General features: G+C 47.6%; 1 protein-coding gene across 2 annotated transcripts in view; it reads left to right on the forward strand.

The window, feature by feature from the left end:
* The window catches only part of TRPC6 (transient receptor potential cation channel subfamily C member 6), a 303,958-nt gene that overhangs the window by 205,013 nt on the left and 86,231 nt on the right, over positions 1-12,714 (forward strand). For both annotated transcript variants that reach the window (XM_073662136.1, XM_073662137.1), the window contains exon 5: positions 3,197-3,413. In XM_073662136.1, coding sequence (XP_073518237.1) covers positions 3,197-3,413 — 217 coding nt within the window. The remainder of the gene's footprint in view (positions 1-3,196; positions 3,414-12,714) is intronic.

Consider the following 12,714-nt stretch of genomic DNA (forward strand, 5'->3'; position numbering starts at 1 on the left):
CATGCCCTGGTAATAACGCTCTACACCATGTCCTGGTAATAAATAACACTGTACACCATGCCCCGGTAATAAATAATGCTCTACGCCATGCCCCGGTAATAAATAACGCGGTACACCATGCCCCGGTAATAAATAATGCTCTACGCCATGCCTCGGTAATAAATAACGCTGCACACCATACCCCGGTAGGTAATAAATAACGCTTTACGCCATGACCCAGTAATAAATAGCGCTCTACTTCATGCCCTGGTAAATAACACTCTACACCATGCCCTGGTAATAAATAATGCTCTACACCATGATCCGGTAATAGATAACTCTTTATACCATGCCCCGGTAATAAATAATGCTCTACACCATTTCCCGGTAATAAAGAACACTCTACACCATGCCCTGGTAATAAATAACACTCTACACCATGCCCCAGTAATAAATAATGCTCTACACCATGCACCGGTAATAAATAATGCTCTACATCTTGTCCCGGTAAGAAATAATGCTCTACATCTTGTCCCAGTAATAAATAACGCTCTACACCATGTCCTGGTAATAAATAACGCTCTACACCATGTCCTGGTAATAAATAACGCTCTACACCATGCCCTGGTAATAAATAACGCTCTACACCATGCCCTGGTAATAAATAACACTCTGCACCATACCCCGGTAATAAATAACTCTATACGCTGTGCCTCAGTTATAAATAAGCTCTACACCATGCCCAGGTAATAAATAACGCTCTACACCATTTCCCGGTAATAAATAATACTCTACGCCATGTCCTGGTAATAAATAACGCTCTACGCCATGTCCTGGTAATAACTAACGCTCTACCCCATGCCCCAGTAATAAATAACGCTCTACCCCATGCCCCGGTAATAGATAACTCTCTACACCATGCCCCGGTAATAAATAATGCTCTACGCCATTTCCCGGTAATAAAGAACACTCTACACCATGCCCTGGTAATAAATAACACTCTACTCCATGCACCGGTAATAAATAACACTTTACACCATGCCCTGGTAATAAATAGCACTCTACACCATGCTCCAGTAATAAATAACTTTCTACACCATGTCCCAGTAATAAATAACGCTCTACACCATGCCCCGGTAATAAATAACGCTCTACACCATACCCCGGTAATAAATAACACTTTACACCATGCCCTGGTAATAAATAGCACTCTACACCATGCTCCAGTAATAAATAACTTTCTACACCATGTCCCAGTAATAAATAATGCTCTACACCATGCCCTGGTAATAAATAACACTCTACACCATGCTTTTGTAATAAATAACTTTCTACACCATGTCCCAGTAATAAATAACACTCTACACCATGCCCCGGTAATAAATAACTTTCTACACCATGTCCCAGTAATAAATAACGCTCTACACCATGCCCCGGTAATAAATAACGCTCTACACCATGCCCCGGTAATAAATAACGCTCTACACCATGCCCCGGTAATAAATAATGCTCTACACCATGCCCCGGTAATAAATAACGCTCTACACCATGCCCCGGTAATAAATAACGCTCTACACCATGCCCCGGTAATAAATAATTCTCTACATCTTGTCCCGGTAATAAATAACACTCTACAGCATGTCCTGGTAATAAATTACACTCTACACCATGTCCTGGTAATAAATAACGCTCTACACCATACCCCGGTAATAAATAACACTCTACACCATGTCCTGGTAATAAATAGCGCTCTACACCATGCACCGGTAATAAATAACGCTCTACACCATGCCCCGGTAATAAATAATTCTCTACATCTTGTCCCGGTAATAAATAACACTCTACAGCATGTCCTGGTAATAAATTACACTCTACACCATGCCCTGGTAATAAATAACACTCTACACCATACCCCGGTAATAAATAACACTCTACACCATGTCCTGGTAATAAATAGCGCTCTACACCATGCACCGGTAATAAATAATGCTCTACACCATGTTCCGGTAATAAATAGAGTTCTACACCATGTCTTGGTAATAAATAACACTCTACACCATGTCCTGGTGTCCTGGTAATAAATAACGCTCTACACCATGCACCGGTAATATCTAACTTTCTACACCATGTCCCGGTAATAAATAACACTCTAAACCATGCCCCGGTAATAAATAACGCTCTAAACCATGCCCCGGTAATAAATAATTATATACACTATATACCCCAGTATCAAAATAAAACTATATACGCTATGCCTCAGTAATAAATAACTCTATGCAGTGTTCCCCTGGAATGAGATTGATTGGGGTTCGACACCCAGCACCCCCACTGATCACCTGTCATTTGCATATTTTCCATGCAACAAAGGAATAGGAGCTGTTCTGTAGTACCCGGCAGTGGCTGCTACACATTGAACAGAGCTGCAAAACACAATTCCATTCAAAGTGTTTACATCCATCAGATACATGGCCAAATGACAACTGATTGGTGGGGTTGCCAGGTGTTGAACCCCCACAGATCAGCTTTAGATGACCTATCCTACAGGCAGGGACAGACGGCTGTAGATTCTCTCTCATCCGAGAGAACCGGGCCGATTATGCAAATGACTCTCTGATCAAACACTGATCAGAGTTTTATCAGCGTGAGATCCGATTCTCTTGGATGAGAAGATGGAGAAAAAAATGTCTCCATCTTCTCCATTCTGTTAGTCCGTGTAAATCTGACTGGACTCAGATGTCATCTGCGTGTGGGCCGATGTTTCCTGTTGACTCACTGAATTGCATGGCCAAGTGTGATCCGAATATCAGATGCAAATTGGACGTGCTGTGATTTTTTTCCTCGGACAGAGGAAAAATTCTGACATGTGCACGACCCCATAGCATAACATTGGTCCGAAGTTTTGTTGAATCGCTTTTGGAGCGATGATACAGTTGTCTGACTGAGTCCTACGGATAAGTAATCAATATGCTGTGGCCAGACAACCCCTTTAACATATAATCCTAGGGAGTTAAACTGTCTTCATATTAACCAGAAATGTGCAGTCACTTAATTTTATTTGCCAAGAAATCTTTAGCATTATCGTCTTGATATTTTGGATTAAAGTACAAGTGGGGTTGCCTTGATAATATTATTCATGGACAGGATGCCCCATGCATAATGTATGAGTGCTAATTGTGTATTTGGTTCTCTGTCTTATGTGTTATCTTTTATTTTACAGCTTGGTAAGATAATGCGTGGACCTTTCATGAAGTTTGTGGCTCACGCGGCCTCATTTACTATTTTCCTTGGTCTGCTGGTGTTGAATGCGGCCGACAGATTCGAGGGCACCAAGATCCTTCCTAACGAAAGCATCACAGATAATGCAAAGCAGATCTTTAGGATGAAAACGTCTTGCTTCTCCTGGATGGAATTGCTCATTATTTCCTGGGTAATAGGTAAAGATTTTTTTTTGTCATTTCTAGATGTCTTATACATCAATTATTTTTAGAATCTCTTCCCGTAAATTGTAAGAGCACGGATAGTCCAAGAGACCAGGTCCTTGTTATTTATTATCCCAATGTCCGAGTTCTTTGAGTGAGCCATTTACCAAAATACGGGTTTTAACGTGTTGAATGACCTGAAAAGTTATACTCACGTTTTTATTGCTTTTCAGCACGAAAAATAGAACATGAAATGGCTTTGAAAATCATATCAATTAAAATTCTCCTACTGTTTTGTGTATGCACCTCCAGGGCAAACTATGTGTCTTATGCAAAGTGTATAATAAGAACAAGGAGGCCTATGGCCAAAAAATAAAAGTTAGGGCCGGCGAAGACTGCTAACCATCTGAACCTTACAAGACACATTGGAATCCGCATCTTATGTTCCTAACCCATTAAAATGATGACAAAATTAAGATGTAAAGTGCCAAAACCATGTGTAGCCTCACCCTGCAGTCATATCTTACTTTTTTCTCTCCAAAATATCCAACAGACAGTAAGAAGAAAGCTTGAATCAGACTACACATTGATTTTGTCTGTAACCTGTCACAGCTTATGTGGCACCAGGCTATTACAGGTACCGCAGGACCCAAAAGGGTGCATGAACGGACTTCTCCACAAGAGGCCCTCACTACACACAGACACCTCCACCCTTCCACCTCATACCACCAGAGGGAGCCCTGTTAGGGATATATATACTGGAGGGTGGAGTTAGGTAGGCAGAGTGTGCTGGCACTAGAGATCAGTGAAGAGGCAGCACCTGCTGTGCTGAGGGCAAGCCAGGGCCCAAAGCACGTGCTTAAGCCTGAGGGCCTAGAACGTGGCCGGAGGCAAGGAGAGGAGAGAGGAGTTAAGGGGCAGAGGAGCATCTTAAGCTCACCCCAAAACACAAGCCGAACACCGGGTCCGCGCCTACTGGGTCCTCTACGCCCAGTAGGGATAACCGGCATACCAGGAGGATTACAGACCCCTGGTCAACCTAATCATTTACAGAACTAGGAACCACGAAGGCCCAAGCATCCAGGGATAGTGGTTGCCAGAGAAAAGTTCTACTACCAAGCCGACAGGTGAGAGAGTGAAACAGCACAGAAGCTAGGCTTAGTTCCAGGCTGGCCAGGAGCTTTAAAGAGAGGAAGAAACGGATCAGGAGGCCTACTACCGGCTCACTGGGGAGAGTCCAGAAGTGCACCCTTCCTACTGAGTACCCTGGACCATTACTGCCGTTACACCAGTAAAGGTACTGAAGCGAATCCCCTGTGTGCGTGTCCGTCATTCCCCATGACCCGACCGGGCCACCTCTCACCTGCATCCCTTCCATCAACCCTGCCCCGGGGGCCCACTCCGCGTGTGAGGAGCCGAAGCATCCCAGCTGCCATCCCATCACCCCCCCGGAGATCTGCAGCAGCGCTGGTACCCATTACCAGAAACCACAGGTGGCGTCACGAGACAAAACTGTTATTCATCCCTTCAAGTAACAAGCCCCTTTTAAAGAGTGACCCCAGAGTACGGGCCCGGGAGCCGACTACCGTGACATCCCAAGAAGGTAGAGGCCCGGGTACCGAGTCCCCCATAACCCCCTGGGCGAGTCATCTCACGTGGTGAGGTGGATCATCTAAGCCTTAGGCCCGAGTGGGCACACAGGCACCAGGCATCGATGCAGCGAGCAGAAAGGTAAGTGGGCAGCAACGACTGTAAAGGATCACCAGGAATCCAGGATCAGTAGGACAGATGAAGTGGAACCCAGCAGGGATGGAAGCAAGTTAACACAGTATAGACAGAAGGTGGAGCACACCAAACACAAAAGTCTAGAAACTCAATCCCAAGACACGTGTGTCAATGGGTCTTAAATAGTCCTAAGGAGATGATGTCATTGATCCACACCGAGTAACTTACAAAACCCCACATGGAGCACAACACAAGGCAGCGAACCCAGGAGAAGGAAGCGGAACCTGGGAAACACGGGACAGGAATGTAGCATAGCCATTACACACTCAGTCAGCTATAACATTAATATCACTGACTAATGAAGTGAATAATATTCATTATCTCCTGACAACGACATCTGTCAAAAGGTGGGATATTTTAAGTTGCAAGTGGGAAGTCAGTTCTTGAAGATGATGTGTTGGGAAACAGAAAAATGGGCAAGTGTAAAGCCTTCCTCATACACTTTATATACAGTTGATGTCGGCCAAAGGGTGGTTCAGCCAATTGTTCATCCGGAAGCTATCTCGCTTGTCTTGCCATATACGGGAGTACTCGCTCTACCGTGGTCTCTAGCAGTGGCTTTTCTATTAGAGAACATAAGGATCGGCAGTCCAAAATCGGACAGGACAAATCCTTATTTCCACCGACATCATCATTATTTCATTGTTGGCCGAACCGATCAATATCATTGGGTACGGCCAACGTTAGTCTGTGCATGGGGGCCTTAAGGACCTGAACGGCTGTGACAAGGATCAAATAATGACTAGATTACTCCAAAATGGCAGATCCTGTTTGGTGTTCTCAGTACGTGGCCCAAGAACGGACAACTGATGACAGGGTCATGAAGCCTCATTGATGCATGTAGGGAGTAAAGGATAGCCTATCTAGTCCAGTAGCACAAATTGCTGAGAAGTTAGCCCTGGCCAAGATCGAAAACTTCTACAATGGGCACATGAGCATTAGAACTGGACCATGGAGCAATGGAAGAATGAGAAGAGATGGCACCGGGATGGACTCTGGAGAGAATAGAAGCCAGTGGAGACAGTGTGAAGCTTTTGTCAATGTTCTGCTGAGAATCTTGTGTCTGGGCAGTCATTGATGCAGTATATTTGTATGCAGTCAATCATTAGTAACATGGAATATCAGATTCGAAGGCAGAACATTAATGAGGAAAACTCAACTAACAAGCAGTATATTTCCTCCTGATATTTATGAGCTGTGCTTCTGATTAGCTTCTTGTAACACCAGAGATTGATAGATTGAATAGAATTTTAAATAACAGCAATATTTTTGAGGTCTCCTTCCCCGTAATGAGAAAACAGATAGAGTCATGCACTCAGACCCATGGCTGCCGATTACAGACTGTGCTATGAATACCAATCGCTGTGTAAGATCGGATAAATACGTCTTGTGAGGAGAGTTCATATCCGTCATTTTTTGTGACATGTCATACAGCAAAACTACTGCAGCTGCCATTTAGCTTGTGATGGCGTTTAGGGGAATATGATGACATGATCTGTTTGCTGTGTCCTACAGGATTTCAACAAATGGAGAAGAAAGATTTTGATACCTCCTGGGGCGATTTTTATTTTTACCTGAATGCATATATTTGGAGCTAAAAATATTTTTTGCATTTGGTTTTCGTGAAATATTTTGACCCATTTGGCTTTTAAAGCTGTTTTCTTTCCTTGCACATTGTTGGCTGCAAAATGAGATTAAGGAGAACCTGTCGCCAGGTCAAAAGTGGCCAGACTTTGCTCTAATTTTATTCCTGTTGCTCCCGTCAGTATTTACTTTTTCCTTTTTTTTAAATTCCACCATATGGTTCCAGAGATATGGGCCATTTTTTTTTAGTGCACCCAATATGCGAATTTTTTGTGGTCTTCATCAAGGGCGTGGCTCTCACAAGAGGATGCCCCCAGAGAACACCCCTTTTGTTAAGTTCATAAAATTAATATTGGGTGTACTAAATATATCGGCTCATATCTCTGGAGCCATATGCTGGATTAAAAAAAAAAAAAGGAATAATAAGGGGAACAGTGGGAATAAAATAAATGCAAAAAAATGGCCACTTTTTTTCTGGTAACAGGTAGTGTTGAGCCACCCCCGTAGTGTTCGGGTTCGGTTCGTCGAACACCGGCATGTTCGTCGAACGGTTCGTCGAACACCGTCGAACACCGTTAAAATCAATGGCAGGCAAACAAAAACACATAGAAACACATAGAAAATGACTCGCCCCCTGGGCCGTGGGGCACTCGGATCCGGGCAATTAGGGAAATGTTGGGAGTAGTAGTGGCAACCCGGTTCCGTGGCTCAGGGTCGTCAGGCCAGTGGTAGTCCGTTATGTGCTATTGATAATGTCCGACTACGCCACCCGTGGATTTGCGGTCATTAGGTACCGCCGCTGCAAGGCAGACCGCTGGGGCTGATGAGGTGTGCAGCTGGGATGGTGTGACTCCCCACGGGAAGAGTGTGGCCCCAGGGCAGTGTAGTGGATGGGGGGAGTGATGGTAGTGAGAGTCCCAGTGTTAATAGTGCTGGAGGAGCAAGGAGCATGCAGACAACAGGTTGCAGTCCAGGGTCTTTACTAGAACAGGTAAATTGACCCATAAACAGTCCCAGCTAGGAGGGGACCTGGATGTCTGAGAGCAACGGGGAAATTGGCCCTGGTCAGGGTGAGGGTGTAGGCCTACCGTGCTTTCTGCGCTCCTTCTGGCTATCTCCTCGTTATAGGGTAACAGCCCACGTTTCCGAGCTTTCCGTGTATTCTCGCCTGTATGGCCTGCGACGTGGGTTCCTTTCTGCTCCCAGCCTTGTACGGCTTTACTGGTCCCTTCGGTTGTGGCAGGGCCTCCAGGCTTCTTAGGCCAAGGAATATACAGTCCCTTGCGGACTGGTTCTCTGCTGGAGGATGTAGAATCCTCCCAGCCTCAGACACCAAAGTCTGGTAAAGTCAGTCTCTTATCTGCCAAGACAGGCTCTCTTCGCCTCTTGTCTCTGGCTTGTGACTCTCCTCCTGCCACACTTCCTCTTAGGTGCAGTGCAACTGTCTGTCCCTGCTCTGCTCTGGGACAAGTCTCAGTGCTGAGACAGGCCATCAAGTTCTCTTTAACCCTGCCCCCAGCACCAGCTTTTATAGGGGCAGCCTGCTCCCCCTACTGGCCTGAGACAGGAGGCATTGCATGCTAATGTTCCCCTGACTAGAGAACCTCCCCCTTGCTCTCAGACACAGCTTTAATACATTTTGTGGCATCCAGGCCAGGGTGACACATTCCCCCCTAGTGAAATTTAGTACTCCGGGACTAAACAGTAAACAAAGACAATATGCATAACCATAAAACAATAACAGACAGACGACGCACAGATTGAGTTCTTAAGGTCACAGTGTGGTCTGTGACCGGGTGTCCATATCACCAGAACAACGGGAGCCTTAACCAGGTGGGGGTCTGTCCTACCCCAAGTCCTTTACAGTCTTAGTTCATTCCTGGGTTAGGCTCCGAACGCAGTCCATGCAAAGTCCCGGTTATAAAAAGTCCATAACCTTTGAGTCCTTACGGTAGCTGCAAGAAACTGAAACACAGAATTACCAAACATGCATGTAACTTGGCAAACAATTCAACATTTGGCAACAGGGTTATTTACACTTTTAGTACATCCTATATTCTCCAGCGAGCGGGTATCTGCCCCTTTGTGCTCCTGGTTGATCTACGTAGCCCACTGTCTGGTGGTGGACCAACCTGGCTTTCCCCACTAGCGTTAGGGGCACAGCTACCAGCTGGGTGTACAGGTAGGGCAGGCAGCTGTCAGCAGAGGGTTGACTCTCCTGGGCTGCTGGTACAGGCTCTTCTGCCTCTGGAACTGCTTGCTCCTCTTCACCTTCCGGCTCTGGTGTTGGTTGTTGCTGTGCCGGTTGCAGGAAATGCAGGACAGGTACCACTATGGCATCATTTATGCGAGTCCAGGACTGAGGGAACTCTCCGAGAACGGTGCTGATCATTTCTTCCTTGTCCTCTGCGGGTTCAAGGTCACTCTGATCCTCTTCTGCACTACGGAGTTGCTCGGGGCATCTTTTGAGGTGGTCTCTGGAGACGACACTAGTGGTTTCTCCTCCGTCCTTGGTGATTACGCACACCTTTGGGTTGTCGTGGTCAGACTGCAGTACGGTGTAGGGTTCCCTTTCCCACTGGTCGTCCAACTTATGTAGCCTTCTCTTCTGCTTCAGGACTTGCTCACCAGGTTCTAGGGGACCAGCAGGGGCGTGTTGATTGAAGAGTTTTTCTTGCCTCTCTCTCACCTGGGCCAGGCTCTTCTCCACACTCTCCTGTACCTTCTTGTACTGCAGTTGCCTTTCCGTATCCCAGTCCGCATCCGGGGAGGTGTCCTCAGGTATTAGGACTCCCATCTCCAGGTCTACAGGCAGCTTACCTGGTCTAGCTCGCATCAGGTAAGCCGGGGTGCAGTTTGTAGCATTCACCGGGATATGATTGTATAAGTCTATCAGATCCGGCAGTTTTTCTGGCCACAGGCTGCGTTCCTCCAGGGGCAACGTCTTTAGGAGATCAATGACTATATTTTTCATCTTCTCACACATCCCGTTGGTTTGTGGATGGTAAGGCGTTGTCCGAATCTTCTTACAGCCATAGAGGTTGCAGAACTCCTGGAAGATTTCAGCCTCGAACGCTGGACCCTGGTCTGTCAGGACCTGTTCCGGATACCTGTGTGGACGGCAGAAATATTGCTGGAAGGCTCTGGCCGCTGTTTGGGCTGTCAAGTCCTTTACCGGGACCACCACTAGAAAACGGGAATAGTGGTCCATGATTGTCAGGGCATAGATGTATCCTGACCGTCTGGGAGCCAATTTGACGTGGTCTAGAGCTACCAGCTCAAGAGGCTGCGTGGTGACGATGGGCCTCAAGGGTGTCTTCTGGCTGGCACGGTCCTTCCTCCTTAGGTGACAAGGGCCACAGTCTCTGCACCATTTTTCTACAGCTCCTCTCATGCCGACCCAAAAGAACCTTCCTCTTAGCAGGAACTCCAGTTTCTTCCAACCGAAGTGTCCCGCTCTGTCATGGTAAGCCCCCAGGACCATAGCTGCATCTCGCCTTGGGACCACGACTTGCCAGGTCAGCTCGTGCGTCCGGTGGTTGACAATCCTTCTGCACAACTTGCCTTCGTAGAGGAACAGCTTGCTCTTCTCTTTCCATAGCTGCTTGGCTTCCTCTGGGGCATCTGGATCCAAGCGGGCATCTTCCCGGGTCAGCAGATCTTTCACCAGGCGGATTGCAGGGTCACTATCTTGGGTCTCGGCCCAGCTGTGGTGAGGTAGGGGATTGATCATCACGGTTGTTAGATCCTCCTCCTTCACGCGGTGGGAGTATTGAGCGGCTCCATACCAGTGAAACGCGGGGAGTTCTACCTCCTCCAGCTCTTCTGGGTCTTCGTCACCTTCAGGTAAGTGAGGCATTCTTGATAGGGCGTCAGCGTTAGCATTGGTTTTGCCGGCCCGGTACTTGATCACAAAGTCATAGTTGGAGAGACGGGCCATCCACCGCTGTTCTAGGGCACCCAGTCTTGCATTGTCCAGGTGTGTCAACGGGTTGTTGTCCGTGTACACAGTGAACTTTGCGGAGGCCAGGTAATGCTTGAAGCGTTCCGTCACGGCCCACACCACCGCCAAGAATTCTAGCTTGAAGGAGCTGTAATTCTCCGGGTTCCTCTCGGTGGGTCTCAGCTTCCGGCTGGCGTACGCGATCACCCTTTCTCTGCCCTGTTGGTTTTGGGACAGTACGGCTCCCAGTCCCACATTACTGGCATCTGTGTGGAGAATGAAAGGCTGGCCATAATCAGGGTAGGCCAGGATCTCGTCCCCTGTGAGGGCCATCTTTAGCTGGCGGAAGGACTCCTCTTCCGGTTTATCCCACTTGAAGGGCGGCTTTTGGCTCCTGGACTTAGACTGTCCGATCAGGAGGTCCTGCATAGGAGCTGCCATCTTAGTGAACCCGGGGATGAACCTTCGGTAGTAGCCTACCAACCCGAGAAACTGTCTCACCTCTTTGATGTTCGAGGGGCTTGGCCAGCTCTTGATTGCCGTGACCTTGTCAGGGTCGGGGGCCACTCCTTCCGCGCTTACCATGTGCCCTAGGTACTGGACCTTTGGTTTCAGCAGGTGACACTTCGATGGTTTTACCTTCAGGCCATAGCCTGCCAGGGCTTCGAACACCTCGGCCAGGTGCTTTAGGTGTTCCTCGTAGGTCTTCAAATAGACGATCACGTCGTCCAGGTAAAGGAGGACCGTCTCCAAGTTTCGGTGCCCTAGACAACATTCCATCAGCCGCTGGAAGGTCCCTGGTGCGTTGCAGAGCCCGAAAGGCATACAGTTGAACTCACTCAGTCCCATCGGGGTGGTGAAGGCGGTCTTCTCCTTGTCAGCCTCTGCCACAGGAACCTGCCAGTACCCGCTAGTAAGGTCCAAAGTAGAAAAGAAGTTAGCTGATTTTAGTGCGGCTAAAGACTCCTCTATTCTAGGCAGCGGATATGCGTCTTTGTGAGTGATACGGTTGATTTGTCTATAGTCGACGCACATTCTCATGGTGCCGTCTTTCTTTTTGACCAGAACCAAGGGGGCTGCCCAGGGGCTACAGCTGTCTCTAATAACCCCAGCTTCTTTCATCTCTCTTAGCATGCCCTTTGCGTTCTGATAATGTGCAGGGGGTACAGGTCTGTGCCTCTCTTTTATTGGTGGGTGGCTCCCGGTGGGGATGTGGTGTTCTATCCCCTTTACTCTGCCGAAGTCTAGCGGGTGCTTACTATAGACTCTCTCGTACTCCTGAACCACCCGGTAGACTCCTTATTTTTGGTGCAGGGGAGTGGAGTCAGCACCTACATGGAGTTTCTGGCACCAGTCCTCCTTTTGTTTCTGGGAGCCATTACCCTCCACCTGAGGAGATGGAGGCAAGGGTTCCACGGCCCTGATAGCTTTGTGTTCGACCACAAACAGCTTGGCGAGTGTAGCATACCTGGGTAAGTGTACCTCCCTCTCCCCAATGTTGAGGATGCGGATGGGCACCCTCCCATGACGGACATCAACCACCCCCCGGGCTGTCAAAATGGTGGGCCTGCTGTCTGAGTACACGGGTTCTACCATGGCTTGGTAGTCTCTACCTCTCAACCCGATTGCAGTCCGACACCAGATCATCATTTCGATTTTGGGAGGCATGGAAATGGGGAATGGGTCACTCAGTCTTACGCTACCGATCTCACCACCAGACAGTTCTACCTGCTGCCGTCTCATCAGGGCTTTTATCTCCTTGTTGAGGACTCTCTGTTGGCTGGAACTAGCATTCACCGCCACCTGTTGTAAGATTACAATTACCTCTGAAAGACAATTTTCAATTACGTTAGTACCCACAGTTATTTTAGGGTGACTTTCACGACGGTCAATGTCCACAATAATCACTCCCTGTGCCGGTAGTTCAACTTTACCAATTTTAATGGTCATCTCCTTGAACCCCATCTGCGGCACGGGTAAGCCATTACTGGCGATGATGCTCAA

This window comes from Phyllobates terribilis, unplaced genomic scaffold (genome assembly GCF_046119375.1).
Source record: "Phyllobates terribilis strain yellow unplaced genomic scaffold, ASM4611937v1 Scaffold_2__4_contigs__length_985480577, whole genome shotgun sequence".
Taxonomy (NCBI): Eukaryota; Metazoa; Chordata; class Amphibia; order Anura; family Dendrobatidae; genus Phyllobates; species Phyllobates terribilis.